The 21,107-nt window shown below is 37.9% G+C and overlaps 2 protein-coding genes across 3 annotated transcripts in view; both read left to right on the top strand.

Moving 5' to 3' along the window:
• The window catches only part of LOC110373175 (myeloid leukemia factor), a 238,890-nt gene that overhangs the window by 132,474 nt on the left and 85,309 nt on the right, over window positions 1-21,107 (top strand). The window lies entirely within an intron of this gene.
• Window positions 1-21,107, top strand: part of LOC110373249 (phosphatidylinositol 3,4,5-trisphosphate 3-phosphatase and dual-specificity protein phosphatase PTEN) — a 44,064-nt gene that overhangs the window by 13,348 nt on the left and 9,609 nt on the right. For both annotated transcript variants that reach the window (XM_021330463.3, XM_021330464.3), the window contains exons 2-8: window positions 1,548-1,720; window positions 14,719-14,860; window positions 16,787-16,885; window positions 18,089-18,270; window positions 19,040-19,250; window positions 19,615-19,712; window positions 20,168-20,297. In XM_021330463.3, coding sequence (XP_021186138.1) covers window positions 1,548-1,720; window positions 14,719-14,860; window positions 16,787-16,885; window positions 18,089-18,270; window positions 19,040-19,250; window positions 19,615-19,712; window positions 20,168-20,297 — 1,035 coding nt within the window. The remainder of the gene's footprint in view (window positions 1-1,547; window positions 1,721-14,718; window positions 14,861-16,786; window positions 16,886-18,088; window positions 18,271-19,039; window positions 19,251-19,614; window positions 19,713-20,167; window positions 20,298-21,107) is intronic.

The raw sequence follows: 21,107 nt of genomic DNA, 5'->3' as shown, positions 1-21,107 counted from the left end.
ACATTTTACATTTACCATTATAATACAGTCCATGGTCCATGCTGACGTCGCTCATAGCAAAAAACCTTTCTATATTCCTTCATGACAAGTGACGTCACACGTTGACGTTCTAACGTTTGGTCAATTTGTTGTATGAAGTATATTAATGGTCATTGAATTTGTGCAATCTTTTAAACTTAATTTAGCACATGATTCGAAACGAAATAACCAAGGCACTACATATATTAATTTAAAGAGGTCTTAAGACAAGAACGAGCACGTATATTTACGCACACCAATGTGTCTCCTTGGCCACTTTGTCTGTGACACAAAGTACGATATCTAAAAAACCAAGCGTGCCTATTTTTTGTGCCAAGGGAACTATCAGATTGCTTAAGTATGTTATTGTATTGCCAAAGTACGTTGGCCCTATCAGCCGTTGCTATGGCAACGATACCGTTAGTCCACCGCGGCTAGGCCATCACCGAATAAGTCCAATAGTGACGCAACTTCTCCCATAGAATTAATTAAGACAGAATTGTGTTAAATTATGCCGCGAAGGCTAGCTGAACATAAATATGTATACAGAAATGAGGGTGTAAAAGTGCAATTTGATGTCCATAATATTTTTGGAAAGCAACTAACTAGTTGCCAGCAGCTGAAGTTTACCGCTTGTATAATTTTATTTTAACTGCTCTAACTGCTGTCAAACTACAAATCTATTAAAACCGATGCTTATATAATCTTAACCCCCTGATTTGTTTGTGAGTATTTATTGTAAAAGGATAGCGGTATTTAATTATAATAGAATTTGTTGATGTTCGTTCGACCGAAAAGGTTCTCCAAACTAATTTCGGACTGGGGTAACTTTCACTATGTGGCGTGTAACAGGAATTTCGGCAAGACCCATCGAATTCGCACGCTGATCCCCATAAACTGTGTTATTATTCGATTTTATTGGAGCAGTAATTATGCATAATTGCACATAGTAACCTTGTTAAATATGTACGCGAATAGCACGCTAAATATTTTATTCACGTCGATGTGGAGTGCAATGACTGTTGCATTACTGTTAGTGGCTCAGAACATTTAAACATGACATACGTGGATAGCGAAAGAATACTGATCCGATGAGGCTTACACGTGATAGGAAAGCGGATTTGTAGGGGATCCTTGTCTCTTTGTTGTTGTACTGTCAATCGGGTGATCCCGATGACAAACGGAGCCTTTTATGCTTTTAAACTTTTTGTATTTGGATTAGGGATGTAAATGGTTTGGATGTTAAAATGAAATGCATTGTATTGTATAATGTATATAATGTATTGTACTTTATGATCTTTGAAAGATGAGGAGTTCTGGTCATGTAAAGGTTAGGTGTTCATGTGGCATTAGCCAGACTGTAATCTAGGTTTTTTACTTATTTTTACTAGTTTTAAGAGTCGGCGCACAACATCGATTTTGTTTTATGTTATTCAACTTTTCTAAAAATATTTTTGCAACGTTACAAAAGTTTATATTTTAACCCCACTGACTTTTCTCAATGTTTCCTTAACAAGCATATTGTACAGATATCACAGACAGGCTGATAGCGATGGGCTTCCCCGCCGAGAAGTTAGAAGGAGTATACAGGAATCACATAGACGAGGTGTACAGGTTTCTAGAGAAGATGCACAAGGACCACTATAAGATATACAACCTCTGCTCGGAGAGGTCTTATGATTCGAGCAAATTCCACGAAAGGGTAAGTACAAACTTTTTCACTTTGAGTAAACATGATCTTAAAACGAACTTGCCAGTATAAATCGATTTATATTTAAGGAGCAAACCTCCTTTATTATTAAACGAAAATACGAAAATGTCCCCGCTGGAAATATAAATCATGATTATTTAGCCCTTTATCAAACTTGCGAATTTAGGTTGACTGATTTTTACAAATCAGACCGTACTCAACGGCCAGATTTCGCCACGAGAGCTTTTCAACAATCTGGATTTGATTGAGTGCTCAAAATAAATCGAGTTAAATTCTACCATTCTATTTGTCAGTTGAGGATGTAACAGGAAGGATTTCCTGAACAAAGTCTACGTCACCCTGTTAGATAATCCGAGGTTTTACCCGCTCAATGACTCAAGGAATCATTGACTGGATTCGTCACCCGGCCTCCTTTCCCTGTTCCGTTCCTGTTCCGAATGTTACAATTATGTATTGGCCAAGGTTTGGTAATTGGTATGTCACTCCAACATGAAATTACGTATATGTTGCGAATGTTTGAGGAGTTTGCACGTGTTTGTAGTGTGTGTTACCGTATTGTTGGAAATTTTGGAAATTAATGACGTTCAGCCACCGAGGGTGCTGGTCCTTAGGTACCTCACACTGTTTACTTTGTCTTGATGACATGCTGTGCTATGTTAGGATTCGACTTTCTGATAAAGAAAATTATTTAATTTCTATTCCAAAACGAAAGGCTGGCTGGTAATTTGAATATTCATAACCATCATATTCAAGATAGAAGTGACAGGTATTCCGAACATGGTCGTGTGTTCGAGAAACGTCTCTAATTATTGATTAGTTGTTATGTCATTAACGTGCAAATCCAAATCAATATAAATTATTCTATAAGCAATTATTTTTTAACGACTACTACTACGTTTTGATAACAAACCTTAAGGTGAAACAATGTCAATGCAATCACCTTGGTAAATGTTTAAATTGAACCTTTTCTTTATTTAATTACCCTTTTTTGGTGCAACGACAAAAAGCTCCCCAAATTCTAATTTGATTTTTAGCTAATTTTCTTTTGAGTACTTTTTGTGCTGCATATTTTCATCATAAAAAGAAAATCGAAACTAGCGAATAAGTTAGTTGTGAGCTGATAAAATTTGCAGTCAGGTACATAAAATAGGAATGTGCGGCAAAACCAGTAATACATGCTGTGATTGATTCCTATTGGAAGAAAATCAAATGACCAGTGTTCGCACTATATCTAGGTTATCAAGACCGCCGAGCGACTGTTATTTCTGTTTTATATCCTTTATGTACGGAAGCTGACTGCACTGTATAGGCAGCCATATTTGATATACCTTCATGACTTGGTTTCTTCGACAAGGCCCTGAATAAATTTTAATACTGATGGGTTTGTACTGTAGCACACATTTTACAGACCTCAAAGTTGTAGAAACTCTTTAACATCGACCTTGCATCTAAGGCACATTTATAACAACTTATCAATGCAAAATTGTTGCACAAATCCCCGTCAGGTCGCCTCGTCCCCTGCTCCATAGTAACCGTTCCCTCTTCGTTAACCCTCGCCTACCAACAAAGGACCAACGGCTTGCGGATCAAAAGACCGCAACACATACGAGGGAATAAGTACAATTTTATTGCTTTTATTCACATGATGCGAAATACTGAACAAAGCTTCGGCAGATAAAGTTTATGCTAATATTGCAAATTGATCTTTGTCATATTGGAGTCACAATTGGACTACGTGTTGTAGATATTCACACATTTTTTTTTCTATTAGTTGGTTGGGTCCAACATCGTGAATTTGACTTATGTAAAGTCAACATACCAATATCTATTAGGTGCATTTGCCTCGCTGTCAAGATAACGTCCTTTCGATTGCCTTCAGGTGTCGTACCTACGATGCTTTGCAAACATTTCAAGTTTTAGTACAGCTAGTCAGCAGTGAGGGGTTAACTCTTACATAATTGTTGGCCGAGCCGTTATCTGCTGCAAGCTGTGACAACACAAATATGATTATGAATAGGTGGCGTGTTCCTACCTGTGACTCATGGCTCGCGTACGTGTGCTCTCACACGAGTCACGCACCAACTCTTTTTGAACTCTTTCACGTGATGCGAATCGCTTTTCCCTCTTGATAATTTACTCTAAAGCTTCTCGCACTATGTTTCCTGTGATTCTGTTATCAGCACCAAAATTTTTAACTATTTTGTGGTCATAGATACCCATCAAATCATAGGTACCTTTTCATCCATGCAGGGGACACATTTTTACCAATATTTTTCACTTTAAATATAATTATTGGTTCGTTATATGAACATGGTCTTCATCTCATATACATCATGATTTACATATGAAATAATTATGTAACAATTTACGGAAGATTAGGTTGCGAATTGCTAAATCGTGTGCAATTATAAAGGGTGGTATTGTAATGAAATACAGCGGTGGTTGATCAATTTTGGCACAAGATACATTTGGGCGCGTTGAGTTGGTACCGTGAACATGTTTTCTCACACCACCAAACCGCGAAGCGTGGAGCTGGCAATTTCAACGTCTTGTTATCTGGATTAAATTACTATCCACTAAAATCGTGATTGTAACAATGTTATTCGACGGTAATGTAACACAAACACGGAATACATACGTATGCTACGAGGAAGGAAGGTATTTTAATAGAGTCCTAAATATTTCGCGTTTAACTTTGGGAAATTAGACTGATTAAATGGAATAAGATAGGTGTAAACGTGCCAGAAGCCACGTCCTCTAATTAAAAACGATTTTCCGTTTTTCTTCTGAAATAATGACAGTCATTGTGGCCGATGAAACATAAGTACTTAGTACAGAACCCAACACTGCGTGGTCCGATACTAAGTTTACCGTTTTTATGGTGCCTGTAATGTGAGTGAAGCGACATTGACGGTGTATTCTGCCAATTTCTAATGTGGGAGTGGCACGAGGGTACGGAAATAAACTTCTCATATTTTCCTTTACATGTAATTAATTTTACTTAATTTTGGACACAAAAATTCACGTTTTCCCTTCACAACATCTCCTATATTCTAATGCTCATACAGAGAGATGTTTTGTGGAAGCCCTCATAAATGCTAGGGCTCGAATATACCTTCATGACTCTTCTTAGTCTAGTCTTCTTAACCACGTTGTCGCCACCTAGCAACCAACAAAAATAAATTATAAACCTTGCCAAAAATGAAGTCGGCAAAAAATCCACTAGCAATTTTTTCTAACACTTCGGATATCCATAGACAACTCGTTACGAAACTTTATAGTATTCTATTTAGTTACTCTAATACGGAATCCTAAAACGAGTCGACCATCAAACCGAGTACATAGTACGTACACTATTCTAAGGTCTTTCACAGCTGACTGTTAAGATTCTCGATATAGTGACCTCAAGAAACACCTGTGCATAACTCGTAGCCGGTTCTAAAGGCTACTTTGTTGTCTATAGTCTATACTAGTAGATATTCAATACTCGTTGACAGGGCTCCGGATCATAAATCGAATAAATAGTTACAGAAAGGGCGTTCGTTAATCTAAACTTGATTTCTTGGCGATGTTATGCAATTTTAAGGTATCTTAGACTGCCTTTTTTGAGTTTGCTCTTTAAAGCCCTTTCTGGATTTAAATCCTTCTTTAAAGCACCTTATTTGTATCAAACGTGTTTTCCGTACGGAATTATTCAATTAATTTCCTGATTACAAGTACTTAGTAACGTCTCCGATAGTTGAAGTTGGTATTGTGTTATATCTTAGATCAATATTGGTTTAGGTTACAATAGGCGAGCGATGGCCTAGCAACAGCGGTTCTATTATGCAATAGTTTTTGTATGCGCATTGTGCAGTTACGGTGTCAGTGTGTGTTGGTATAGATTGGAAAGTGTTGCTATGGCAGCCATTCTTCAGGGTTTAATAGATTTCTCACCCAATAAGACAAGTCATTTCGTAAGAAGTTTTTGATGGAATTTGGAAACCCTTGTGTAGGTGAGGTGACAAGATAAATAAAAACAATTCGATGGTAATGTTCAAAGTTAACATGTTTTATTTAAAAAAATAGTATATCTCATTCCGTAAGCCAGCCAGCGCGGAACGTCTATGCAGTATTCACACAAAATTCTCTTTGCTTTATTTCTTTATTTATTTAATTCGCGCGAGTTTTACGACCACTATAGAGGGTACCAAACATTTAAACTAAGATTAAACAATAAAACTGAATCATCCATAAAGTTGATTTTATTCCGACGTTTTATCAACGTCTTCAATTTCTCGTAACGAATGCTAGGGTACCTTATGTACGATGAATTTGGCAGCTATACGGGTCACGGTGACGTCATTATGCCAACACGCATTTTATGTATACAGTCTAAAAATGTCACAGACAGTGTTAACGTGCTAGTAAGTTCAATACGTTATTTATTATAGAACAATGTGTGCCAGCCATAGACGTGTTAAATGGCAAGATGCGTCATTCGCGTGTATTTGTGTTTGTTGCGTCAAGTTTTAGGTAATTTATGTCTTAGGTAATAATATGTAGATATTAATTTTAGGGCGAGGTAAATGGGTCATCTATATTTGATCTTAAGTTTCACATTAATATGTGGCTAATAATACGCGTCTTCTTGGTTACGTGGGTGTCGTATAAAACCAAAAACGTATTGGCTGTTATATCAGGTAGTAAAACAACAATATTCGCAGTACTCTGTAATCGTCCAAACGATGAATTGAATTATCGCCCAAACATTGTTCATCGTAACTTGTGAATGTTATTCAAATCGGATGTGCCACATATTTAACCCGTTCTCTATTTATGATGCCAATCTGTAATTGTAATTTTCCTTGTCAAATCTATCTTCTCCCTCTATCCAAAATATCTTACAACTGGTATTTTGCGTCAAAACCTGACGAGCAATGACGCCGGACCTGCAATTACACTCGATAAATACCCAGCTTAGAAATAGCTATTCTCAACTTCTCTATATAAATAGTTATCATAAGTGGCTACTACATTGCCATTGCTGTTCAAGCCAAGTTTATAAGGAAATTCTATGCGTAATGATTAAAAGCATTATTTTAATTGAGACCGTAATTAATCTGAAATACAACACTAATGAGGGGCGACGACCCCGCCTGGTGGTGTAAGATAACGAATAACTTCGTACCCCCGCACACGATCTGATTACGCCACTCTCTTATTCGAAATGTTGCTAAAACGTAAGACGCCATAAACATGAAACAAAACGGTAATTACACAAAGAAAGGTTTTAATGATAATTCGGCAATTAGTTAATGTCGTCCATTAGCGGGTTCATCGTAACTATCTACGAAAAGTACAGTCAATCAACAGCTTATCTGATTTTTACTAAGGGTCAATTCACACTGAAAGAGCAGCGGCCGGCAGCGGCCGTAAGAGCACGGAAAATGTAAGAGCGCGGCGCGATGCGGCGCCGCGCGGCGCCGCGCGGCCCGCCGCGCTCACGCTCAATCCCTTGCAATTACGGCCGCTGCCGGCCGCTGCCGGCCGCTGCTCTTTCAGTGTGAATTGACCCTAAGTGGCTAGTCAAGGTTTTCTAAAAAGAAAATTTATGCCACGCATTATTTTGTCTAACTCTAATAGCAGCAAATCTAATCGAATCTTGAAATGTAAAATTAAAGAGTAGATTACCGCGTTTTGATTAGAAAATGGGCGTTGTCTTTGCTAGCACGATAACTTTATAATGGGATTGATGATAACACAAGACAAAGGTTGACGAAAGGTGGCCCCATGGCCTATGCAATGCCGTGATCTTCGACCCAGGATATACACTCAACGCTGATACCGCATAGTTCTTGTCTATCGCAGTTAATTGTCATTTTAAAGTAGAACATTTTGCCAAAGGTCCTTTTGTACGGATGCATTTGTCATTATCATGCATTGCGTTTGATTTTAACCTTTCAACTTATGGTTATTCAATAACAATTGTCACTATTAAAAAAAAAATCTTTATAATGCATTCAATTCGTAAAAACGCTTGTAAGCTAATTATTTTAGGGTTGATTGAAGGCCAAGTTCTTTTACTTAAGTAGTTTTACATAATTATTTATCACGAATTTAAAGACTACGTGTCGATGACATTTTCCACGTTTTTAATGACGTCCTTGTGTTTTGACGAAAATGTCAAACGCCTATTGAAAGTTACAACGTCAATTTATTATGAGAATACGTCAATGACTTTCGTATAGACCGCGGGGCGCTAGTTGTGACTATGACGCAGGCATTGGGTGAATTATGTTTAGCTATGAGCATATTCAGGAATTACAAACGGAACAATCCTTAAGTATATTATTTTCTATATTTGGACGCTGGTATCATTATCGCGCCGCGTTGTGATTGTGTCGATAAGTCTGATAAACGGTCGCGTAGGTAGAAAAGGTATGGCCTGTCTATCGGCTAGTCTTTGACGTCTGGTGTCGCTGTGCTAGACTAGATGTCGCCACCGCCGCCCTGCCTACACCTCGCTATCAGTTGTTCACTGATAACGCGTATCACAGAATGGATCGCGCAGTTTCCACCAAAAAACGACCAGTTTTCAAGGAAATGAAAATGTTTATTTATCGTAACTATCATAAAATCTATTCTAGTTTTTTATCAGTTGTGTTGCATGGATTTTTGATTTTTATGTTGTTGCTATACGATTTGGAACCTGGTTCTTGTCGATGAACTCAATTATTGCGATGCCAAAGTGGCTTTAGCACGTTTTAAGGATTTTTGTAGTTGGGTGTCTTAAAGGGTCAGTTTCACAACGGGTGTAAGTTTGAAACTTGCCTTCATTATGTATTTACTATAGCATTAGACGTTCAGTCATCTATGACGAGGAGCACTTTATACGCTAGCTCATTAGCTACTAATTTTGAACAGTACCACTTAGGAAATAGAGAGCTAGCCAAGCAGCCAGCAAGGAAACAAATATCAGAATATTAATCTGTAAATTAAATATGCTTCAAATAATGCTCACAGTTTACGTCACACATACTCTGCTCTGACGCCTGCACTCACGCGCGATGCGCTTACGCCAGATCCAAATTACCTAGTATTTCAGGAAAATTCATTGTACGTACTATGTACCCATTGTGGTTATGGCGTCTAGGTATAAGCCTGTCTAAAATATTAAATGACTGTCCATTGTGTGCTGTACAATACCTATAATTAGAATAAACATAGCAGTTTCAGACACTGCGACATAAGTTCAGGATATCTAAATACATTATCTTATATCGGCTCGATAAGAAACCGCATCGGAGCATTGACATTTTAGTGTCGACACTTTGATAATAAAGAATAAATGATTAGCGCGTTTTAAGAATCAGTATCGATTTACACGTGAAAGTTTAGGATTGGTACACAAAATATTAAAAAAAAAGACATGTCTTAAACTATTTTAAATAGACCAGATTTTGTAATAGTAGACGCTATTAAAGATATTATCTTCGTAATAAAATAATTATGAACTCACATTAAAGACGTAGTCTATCATTTAACCATTACAAAGTTCCTGTCGTTTAATATTATCAATTTCATGTTCTTAATGGCTACACACGATCGTTTACCGTCCAATTTGCATCAGTTGGGGATTGCTCCAACTTGCAGTTGGTTTATATGAAACACTTTGTATTTATAGCTTTTTAGTTGGTATAATTACAACTAAGTTATACACGAAGGTCAGATTGCTGCGGATTTAGCTTCAAACATATATTTTTTTAATGTGAACCTTTATTAAAAAACACAGTTAACATAGCATTTAGTAAATATTCGAAGAGTTATTGAGAACAGATGAGACAAATGTGTGCAATATGCAGATGTTATTATGTATCAAGTTGTCAGAAAAACAAAACAAGTTCAAGAACCCTTTCTGTCAAGCGAATTGACATGCACTCTCGCCTCGCACAAGTTTACTTGATCAATCCTGAACTCTCACGCAAATTGGACGGACAAATTGATCGTGTGAGGTTTCATAAGACAGGGGTTCAACCGTCCGTCAACGACTGATCCGGGATATCATATTAATAAATAAATTGACACTTGATTGACATTATAAGCTACTCAGTACACCAGTAATATCGTATTGATCGATACGAATTATTACAGCGAGCTTTGAAAGGCTACAACTAAACTAAAAATCATGTTTAACGAAGCTTACAATGATCAAATGTTTGCGTGTAATTTGTCTTAGCCTGTCTAACTGTCATATTTTAGCTTCTTATTTTAACTGACAAGTCTGATCCTAGGAGGTATATCTAGACATGTAATCTCTATAATTATAACATGATACGTAGTCTGAGTATGTCCCACTCATTTGTTGTAATGACTTTTAGATAAATGTCATTGTGATTTTTTGTAGTCCCGACTTATTATTGATACTCGGTACAATTTCAGTTAGTATAGGTATCTCGGCTGCAATTGGCGTTTTTGTGGCAGGATGTTGTAAGTCGTACTGACGTTTTACAACTAAATGGCCGATGTCTCGACTAGATGGCACTGCAATTTGTTTTAATGATGCCTATTTTGGTATATTTTGCATTGTTGCTTAAATTGTGCAGTATGCCTTTGATATTCAACGTTTCATTTTACATACCTACCTTAGAATATTTTATATATCGAAGTGCTCTTAGTATTTTGAAATTATTATTGAAAAAAATATTTAATGGTCTTATTTGTGTCCTCCGCCTATATTTTTCCGAATTTTACGATGTCAATTTATGGTACCTATCGGTGATATTATCTGCTGCTTTCTTTTTTATGATATATTTGATATTTATGAAGAATATTTTCTAGATATATTTTCTGAAGCTTAATTTGATACAGCGAACATGATTGGGGTGCTGTGAATATTAATAAGTTTGGATACAATATTATTTGTTGAAATCTCTTGTATTGTGTTTCAGAGTTAACATTAAAATATAAATCGTTTAACTGTTGTCATCCTATTAATTAAATGAACTGTCAATTATTTTTTATTTATTTAATTTAATAGATAATAAACTGCATTAATTTCGTCAAATATTAATAACGTGGAATACTGCAATTTTAATATGTTAATAGAACTTAATTGCTTAACCGTTGTCGTCGTTCGTTATTTGCATGATTTATTTTTATTTAATTGTTAATAACACTAGGAATTAATTTTCCAAAAATTAACAAGTTAATATAAATGAGAACGAAAATAGAATTTGATGACGTGGAATCCTGATATTTCATTTATAAAATTGCATACTGGTTGATCTTTTGCTTTTCTTGTATGATTTATTTTGTTTTTATTTATGTTTACTATTATTATATTCTAATACATATTTAAATAAGAACTAATCAATATACCTCAAAGGAAAATTGAATTCAATAATGTAAAATCTTAAAAATTCTGTGCAACTATATTATTTTATTCGGACAGGCTTGCTCAACGGTTGATTGCGTGCTTATAATAAAATTATCATAATTTATTTATAATGACACTGTCATTTTGCATCTTTATAGTTCCGATAATGCTATGCGCCAGTGTTATAACGATTATTATATACAGAATTAATATAGTTGACAATTTCCTTAAGTAGAATAAAAAATAAAATCCATTAATAATGTAGCCTAATAACGGTAAAAAAATATTAATAACTTGCTTTTTAGGTTGAAAACGATTTTTTAATCTGATTTATGAGGTTTTAAAAATCCTGTATTCTGAGTTCAACTGTTGCTAACTGCGAACGGTTAGAAATAGAGAATTCAATTTCTTTCGCCTTTAGTAGCCGGTAAAATCGTACAAGAACTTTATAGGCTACTTAAAGACTTAAGGACTACTTAAGGGCTAAGCACACTGCAACGACGTGTGATGGCGTGTTCTTATCGCAGGACGCCGGTAGCATGTTAAACGTCAAACAACGTTCCTACAAAACCTTCTCGAAGTTACCTTAATTCATTTATCACAATTTACACAGCGCTAAAACATCAATTACATCCATTAAAATAATATAATTACGTCACATAACTATCTTATGTAACGCGTCCAATTTCACTGATAATGTTGCTAGATAATAACCTCTTTGGACTCACTTAGCTGGTGATAGATAAATTATATCGAAGTCTAAACGTTGCCTATCTTCACGCCATTAATATCAGTGGGTGTGGCTGTGCAATCAGTGCGATTGTGATAAGTATTTCCTTCTTCTAGTCTTAACCTCTAGTGTCCGACTTGTACATGCATACAACTATATCTTATGTGTAAGCGTTTATACTATAGCTAGGAAGTAGAACGGGTTATGGTGATTTCAATGTTGCCAGGATCTTATGAAATTGTAAGAATGGTGCTGTATGTGAAGGAATAATGTATTCTATAAAATAGTGGAGAGGACATGGTCAAAAATGTGGATAGTTGTATCGACTCTAGCAACGAACAAGGTGGGTGGTGAGTACCACTTTATTCACCTACTGTGATGGTGAATCGTTTTCATATGTGGTTTTATTCCTGTCGGAAATACAGGCTTTTATTTCCTCATTTTTATAACAGTAGCGATAAAAGTAATTGCAACAAGTGCGAGCACACTTTAGTATGTTTAGAACCCGCAACTGTCGGATAGTAAGTCAAGCTCGTTATCACTTCACCACTCTGCTCTTATTAAATGGGTTATCAACTCACATATCCACTAAAACATTCGGGGCGGCACAAAAATTCAATAAACTTATATGTATTGTATAATATCGGCAAAATATCGCGTGCAACACTTATCTGACGTCATGTGCGACCCATTTTCCTTGTTACATTTATCAATTGTCAGTATTTCCATAATGATTTAGGTATGGAAGGAAAACAGAACGTAGTAACTTATCTAATCATGTCAGCGTCATTTGTGTACGGTCCTGACGCTGTTAGCCGCCATTAGAACCAAATTAGGACACATTTTTATTAATTTTAGGTACCTATGTTTCTGTACCTTATAAATCCGAATGTAAGTCCTAAGTTTATACCTAGTTTGCAGGATATTTGTAAAGTGAAAGACGTCATCATTAAAAGGAATGTATTCACGCACATGCCATCCCATATTTGGACAAAATACCTCGCGGTTTTGCGCTCAGGAACTCGGCAATACAATTAGGTCATATAGGAAATCATGGGACGAAATATACTAATTGTTTCACAAATGTAAATTAATGATGACGTTATTTAAAATAATTGGCGGCAGATGCTGACTAACTTAAAGTCCACAAAATACTCATCTATCAGAATTTGGGAAGGTTAACAATTGCCTTTTCCAAAAGTAATGAGGGAAAGTAATAACGTGTAGAAACTCAAAGCAAGATCTCATTGCCCACCCTAGCCAGACGTCAAGGAAGCCCTACGCGAAGGAAATAATTGCTATTAGAACTATTACTAATGGTCTGGAATTACTAGAAGGTTCTAAATAGCTTTATGTACATAGCCAAAGCTTTGTACTGTAAGCTAACGAACTTGTAGGATTAATAGATAGTTAGAAAGTCATACGCGAAATTTTTTGTCGACTTTCCGACTTCATCTTTTGCCTCTTGGTCGGAAGACGAGACTTCCGACACTGGCAAGTCGAGGGTAATAAAAAACCACGCTCCGCATCTTCGAATACAGGAGATGTGTGTTTCATTTCAATTGCATTTTATTTGTGATTTTTTTTTTTTTAGGTAGCTTTCCTATCTTAATTCAAAATGCTTCTTCTTTCTCGTCTTAGCCTTGGGTTAGTAACCTTATAATACGCTTATCCAAGTACTTTTGGGTGTGTTAGATTAGACTGAAAATAGGCCATGTCTCTAGAGACTGCCGAAGTAACTATACGGCATACTTTGGAATTAAGACGGGAACAAGCGAGGTCGTGTAAGAAGTTTTTGAAACTAATTCAGCTTCCTACGCTAGGACTTTGGCGAAACTATTTAAACATGATATCAAACGAGCAACAGCCAATTGCCTGCTTTCCAAATTATACTCATCTGGCGAAGACACTTAAAAACTGCATCCATAAATTAAAGCATAAACATTATAAATAGCCCTTCTTTTAAATTATATCAGTACAGGTTACTCTGACAATAAATAAAAATTCATTGCATGCAGATTATTTGAAATTTGGAGTCGTTCCAAACATGCTTCCCATATGACAAGCTAAAGCACCACAACATTAATAAAGTGTCCAAAGTTCTGGAATATTTCAAATTCTTTGCACAAAAAAAGGAACAGTTGAAACTTTGAGAAGTAATAAGCTAAATTGTATTTAGCACGCTAGCTTGTTTCCATGGGTACGTAATTTGTCACTTGGCAGGGTTACATGTAGTAGCAAAAAACGTACCTATAGTAGTAAAAAGTTCTTACGTGGGACGTATTACCGCGTAATACAATTTCTCATTTAGAATAGTGTCGATACGTAGGTATCCGATACATTATATGTTTTTCTTTCATCCTTAGTATCAATATACCAACGATATCAAATCCACTGCTCAGCATAGGCCCCGTCCAACATGGAGTTATCATCTGCAACCAGCGTACCGGTCTTGGATCACCTGAGGAATCTTCTACGATCTATCTACTATCAAAAGGACCAGCCTCAAATCTTCATGAGCTTTTCAACAGATCGCTTTATTAACATTCGTGAGGATATATTATGTAAATCGTTAAAGGATGATGGGCGAAATTTCCTAATATCTGCCATGAAAGACTTTATAGGCTTAACAATATGTATACTCAAATGACATGCTCATCGTCCTGTAGAATAGTTCCGAAGGGCTTCAGTTACAATTTTTGCGGTTGAAAGTCCCACCACTCAAGGAAGGAGTTATAATCATTGGCAATTCCCCAATTATTTTCTACGGAAATTGAAATTTTCCCAATCAGTTCTTGGTAACAGTATAGTGCACATACTTACGACGTATGTTCACAATCCAGAATATGCATATGTACTTTTAATTAAAAGGTTTACTTAGTTCTCTTTTCGTAATTTCAGGTGGCGCGGTACGCGTTAGAAGACCACACGCCCCCGAACATTGAGCTGATTCAGCCGTTTTGTGAAGATGTCCACAATTGGCTGACGGCTGACTCCAGAAATGTAGCCGCAGTGCACTGTAAAGCAGGCAAAGGACGGACGGGTAAGTCCATTCAGACAGTCAGTCTCTAAAGACCAGAATAAATTTTCCCATACAAAGTAAATAGTCAAATAAATAACGCGAAGCAATAAAATCAACAAAGCGAAGAAAGTATAAGGACCAGGTGGCTTCAAGCGAGACATTTTTAGTGGTTTCCATTGACTCGAAAAGGTAAAAGGCAGTTTGGTGCGAGTCTAAATGATATCCTGCCCTTAGCACCGACAAAGAAACCCTGCAGCTTTCCTACGTTAAGGTGACACTTTCTCCGGTTCCTGCCATAAACTTTGAAGCAAAAACTCCAAAGGGGTTGATGTCCAATTTTAGCATCACAACGACTCCATCATTCGTCGACGAGCGTGACCTTTTTTGCGTGCACTCCATTTGTTAATGTGTATCGCTACATCACACATTAAAATATCAAAAGAATAAATTATTACGTCCTAATATCATTCCAGACAGATAAAAGTTAGTATAATAGGTCCCAGAACGTTTTCGGTAACAAAGGTTAAAGCAACAAATTACACGTGCCACGTTATTGCCTATAGAAACGGATGGTCGGCCCGGCATTGTTGCACGAACAAAAATGAGACGAAACCTCAAAGGCGTAATTGCGAAATTTCTTTACACGCCATAATTGGTCGTATTACCACTGTACCGGCTTTCACGCCGAAGTCGTAAATTTAAAAACCGGCCAAGTGCGAGTCGGACTCGTGCACGAAGGGTTCCGTAAATTACAGTTAAATCAACCTATCTCAAAAACTATAAGAGATACTTTGATCAAACCAAAAATCGTTGAAAGAGTTAATTAGCATGCATCACCTCTATTTTTTTTAGAATTTTATACCCCGTAGTTATAAAAATAGAGGGGGGGGGGACATACTTTTTACGACTTTGAGAGCTGATATCTCAAAAACCGTTCACTTTAAGAAAAATGTTTTTTAGAAAACTTTATATCATTTTAAAAGACCTTTCCATTGATACCCCACACGGGTATGTACATCGAAAAAAAAAATTTCATCCCTCAGTTACATGTATGGGGGGCTCCACCCCCAATTCTTTTTTTTACTATTTAGTGTCATATTTTTGTAGCGGTTCATACAACACATATTCCCATCAAATTTCATCACTGTAGTACTTATAGTTTCCGAGTAAATCGGCTGTGACAGACGGACAGACGGACAGACGGACAGACGGACATGACGAAACTATAAGGGTTCCGTTTTTGCCATTTTGGCTACGGAACCCTAAAAAAAGGTCCTTTTCAAACCGCCTCCTTTTTTGTGGGCAGCCCCGAAGGGATATAAAAAGTGTAGGATTGCTGTGTGGACGTGAAATGAGCCGTGTTTGCGCCACCATACTCGGTTTTTGGGGCAATTCGATTTTCCATCGACATATTATTTTGAGGAAATTATATTGTTCACCCAAAATTTGGAGCGGCAATTAGATGACTTTGAAATAGAGCTATAAATTGTATCTGTAGGTGTAAATACAAAGAAGAGGCGTTTGTATTCGTAGTACATAATCAGTAATGATCGAATACAGGGCGATCGGAATTTTACATCGCTATAAAAATCGTTACTACTTTTGTTCGGTACAAGGCATCGTCCAAAGTCGTAAGTACCGCCCACACAACTAAAAGAAAAGAAAGCTTCTGATTGTTTACTTCCAAAGAAATTTCTATACAATAAAAACTTCAGAATTCATAAAAATACTAGTTGTGCCCAGCGGTTTCAAACGTCCGGCCCCCCACGTAGCATCCCCCGAACCGTACACTTTTTTAATTCTTTTAGTTTTGTTGGGCCCCTAAGGATCATAGCGCGATCTAAAGTAGTATAGAGCCTTCTTCGTTGTTCTATTAAGTTATATTATTTCTTCAAAGCTGTACTCGGTTCAAACAAACTTGTACATATAAATTGTTTTGTGTTACAGGCACAATGGTGTGTTGCTACTTACTGTATAGTCGACAGAAAGCGTCGGCCGACGAAGCCCTCAAGTTCTACGGCACGAAGAGAACCCACGACGAAAAAGGTATTTTGTAACATCATTCACCTTTTATTTTGTTTGCTGCCCGACGATTCGAGAATGTTATTTTTTTCAACGTTTAATAGGAAGGACTTTATATTCGAGCCTAGAGAAACAAGGCCAGCTTTTTATACTATTACTGGTTTTGTAAAAATCGGACTGAAGTTTTGTTCACTGCTTCATCAATTTATTGCATGATTCCGAATGGTGTAGGTACTCTCAGTCTAATCTAGTAAACATAAGATTAACAAACAACAATTGCATTTTTTTTCGCGTGTATAAGATAATGTGATCCCAGCTATTTTTTTTACAAACGTCATAACTATCATATTACTAAATCCGATACTTAACTGCGCCGTTTACACGATAACTTTGACGAAAGCATACGTCATTGCTAAACAATAAGTTTGACGTTATATCTAAGTTACATACTTGTTATTCTAGTAATTTGTATATAGCATAAGTTATCGATTTTAGCCTGTCTGGCGTTGCTATCTTACTGAACTTATTTATAGGAATGGTGCATTTTACTCGTATATTGATCAAGAAGTTTTGTAAGGCTAGATTTTAGTCGTCATAGAACTATGAAAGTATAGACAGTACGTTAGCCTTATCTGCAATATTTAGGTACGTTTTGTTATGCTTAGTAGTGATGATAAAGCAAGTTTCATTTTATTTTCTCAGACATTTTATCACCGACATTCTCTTAAGATAGACAAATATTTTGCGTCAAAATCGGGCATGAAGCAAGTATCTTGTCATGCAAAACAATTGACAAGACAAAAAGATATGTTTGAGATAGCTCTTAGCTGATTAATGGTGAAAGGATTCTGATTGTGTTTCGAGATTGAGAAATTGTGTTTTGTTTTTTTATGGGGACAATCGAAACGTGGGTACAATCAAAAAGGGGTAGTTCAGTCTTGAGATCACTTAGTTAAATGTTAAAACTTTTAAGGAATTTTATTTAATGCTCATGGGTATGTACTTATTTCAAGTTAGCAATGATGTTGAAATAATAACAAAAATGAAAATTTAAGAGGCCGTGAGTGAGACAAATAGGCGTGGAATTTGCAGTCACTATTTTATAAATCAAATCAAATAACTTCTTAGCCAAATTAACTGATTTTTCACAGTTTTTTGAGCAACAAAATTATCCTATCCTTCTGTTAATTTAGAAACACCTTTCAAGTTTATGCGTTAACATTGCAGGCGTGACGATCCCGTCGCAGCGTCGCTACGTGGAGTACTACGCGGCGCTGATAACGTCGGGGCTGCAGTACTCGGCCACGAAGGTGCACATCCGCGAGCTGGTGATGTCGCCGCCGCCCACGCTCAACGGAGGCACGTGCTCGCCCGAGCTCACCGTGTCGCAGGCGCAGCCCTCCTTCAAGGTATTACCTGACAACTGTGTGTACTGTCATTGAACATCCTTGGCAGTCGTTACGGGTAGTCAGAAGCCAGTAAGTCTGACACCAGTCTAACCAAGGGGTATCGGGTTGCCCGGGTAACTCAGGTCAGATAGGCAGTCGCTTCTTGTAAAGCACTGGTACTCAGCTGAATCCGGTAAGACTGGAAGCCGACCCCAACATGATTGGGAAAAAGGCTCGGAGGATGATGATGTGTGTACTGTGTACTGTATCCGCGAGCTGGTGATGTGAGCTTCAAGGTTTTATTTGACAAGGGCCAAGGCGTTTCGGGCTGCGGTATTGTTCGAAAGAGTTACCGCGGCCCTGGTACATAAAAGGCCTATGAAGGAACATGATGGGTTTTAGTCAGTAAAAGTCTGAGACTTCCTCACCGCTGCTAATCCACAGCGGGAGGAGTCATTTGATGATTTTTCATCGGAAAAAGAAGGCTTGACAACTGTTTGTACAGTGCATTGCACACTGTACGAGTACTTGTATAGATACAGATAACGATAAATAAAGGTTTAGGTGTAGTTACCGCAATATTTATATTTTACATACTATAATTGTTTTGGAGTAAGATTGTAGCCTTTTACTGAAGAAAATGAAACGGTCTAAATGGCGGTTCAACTTATCTCCCACATACCAAAATCATACAAACGTACCTTTTCTTTTTCTTATTCATATATTTACATAAAAAATCTCCCTCATAAAATCAGTATAAATAAGATCCGTCCCCCCACATGTCGTGCAGACGCCGTCGGGCTGCCACGACGTGCGGCGCGACGAGGGCGCCATCCGCGTGTTCCTGACGCACTGCACGCCGCTCAACGGCGACGTGCGCGTCGACGTCTACAACAAGCCCAAGATGAAGATGCGCAAGGAGAAGCTCTTCCACTTCTGGTTCAACACCTTCTTCGTGGCCGCCGGCGTGGGGGCCGAGAGAGTACCTGCCTTGGATGATAGTAAGTCACTGATCAATGGTCACTGACGTCGACGAAGCAGTCAGGGGCGACAGCTCCAAGCTGTCGACCGCCCGAATTAGTGGCAACTGCTTGAGCAGGTCGTGTTTGTGCGTCCATAGAACTCTGCAGTTCACTGTGCAGTCGACAGCTTGAAGGTGTCGCCCCTGACTGCTTCAAGCGGTCCATATATTGCCGGCCTTATTAACGGAATAAATTATTTGAAAAATTTTAGATACAAAAAAAATTACATTGATTATTTTTAGTCTGTAATGTAGTAATGTGACAGGGAAGACTGTTACATTTTCGTCTACTTAGCGTCATTGTTTTGGGGTTTGATATTAAGATCATGTTGAATGACTTACAGGTCCAAACCTGGAGGCGTTCAAGCTGACGCTGAACAAGTGGCAGTTAGACGAGGCGCACAAGGATAAGCAGCATAAACACTATAGCGCCGACTTTAAGGTAACTTATACAGAGTTATACATTATTTCAGAATATATTTATTGCACAAGCAACTAAAAAAATTGAGTTATTTTAACGTGACGAGCATGAGACAGAACGCGTCCCTGATGTCCACTGGTTTTTTAAATCATCACGCTCGGTTGTGTCATGAGTCGTACGAAAAAAATATCGCTCGTAGTTTTAGGGCTTTCGTTAGCGCGGGACATGCGTCTCGGGCGTCCGCGAAGACAGGTTAGCTGGCTCAATGATTTGGTACACACAGCACGCGTACTCGAGCGCTGTACCACGGACACTCGCCGCCAGCCGCCAGCCATGGCCTGCCAACTCGCGCGCGGAGCGGGGACGCGGTCTGCGCAAGACCTACACGCCTCCTCCTCCTCTTTGCCACCAAATACGGTGGTTCCCAATTGTTTGTTGCCACTCATATTCTTACCATTTACGTATAATTGTTGCAGGTGGAGCTGATAGTGCAGAAGATGCCGGTGACGTCACGGTTCGCGGGGACTCGAGCACGCGGCTCGGGCTCGTCGTCCTCCTCGTCCTGCTCCGAGCCCGACACCGAGCCCGACGCGCACTGGGACTCGGGTGAGCTCTTACACCACGCCACAGGAGTATAAGGCAGGCTCGGGCTCTCCTCCTCAACCTCTCCTTCCTCCTCCTCCTGCTCCGAAACCCGACATCGAGCCTCTCCACTCCATTAGAGTCCATTCGATTGCCGTTCGACTCCTGAGACTACCTGACCTCGTGTGCATTAGTATTATACCCACTCCGATAGCGAGCTCCTTGATGGAAATGATTCTTCAAAGTGATATGTAAATCGTACCACGACTTTACCCCTGGCTTCTTCACCTAAACTTTATAGTTCAATCACAAACTGCCAGGCTATGTAAACCGGCCGTGTTATGATTTACATATCGACAAACGGGAAACACTCGGTGCTCCAAAATATCCACTACTTTTAAGACTCAAGCGGTCAGAATATAGTGTTCGTTATCACCGCTGAAGGACAATTTTGAAAATATACAACAATATAGTCACAGTTTTCTCGTGAATGCGGTTTTTGTACTATTGTTAGTGTGCTAAATAAGAGTTAGATATAAACTCAAAGGACTTTTATCGTTTGTAAATCTTGTGTGGATGAAGTTATGAAAATCGTGCGATGCGCGGTAATTGTTATTTTGTAGGCTATATGGACGCTAAGCGTTCACAGCAATTTATAGAAATGTTCTCGCAATATGGTTATCGGGACGAAAATAATATTTTAAATAATCTGTGTTTTATCAGTTTTATTCCAATCATTATTTTTATTTGAAAAGTCCCAAACCATATTGCGCGAACACAAAATTAGTGATAAATGGTTTCATAGTGTATGTAAGAAAATAAATAACGTTTATA

This window comes from Helicoverpa armigera, chromosome 18, assembly GCF_030705265.1.
Source record: "Helicoverpa armigera isolate CAAS_96S chromosome 18, ASM3070526v1, whole genome shotgun sequence".
NCBI lineage: Eukaryota > Metazoa > Arthropoda > Insecta > Lepidoptera > Noctuidae > Helicoverpa > Helicoverpa armigera.
The sequence above is the reverse complement of the archived record's forward strand: the minus strand, read 5'-3'. Positions and strand labels throughout refer to the sequence as shown.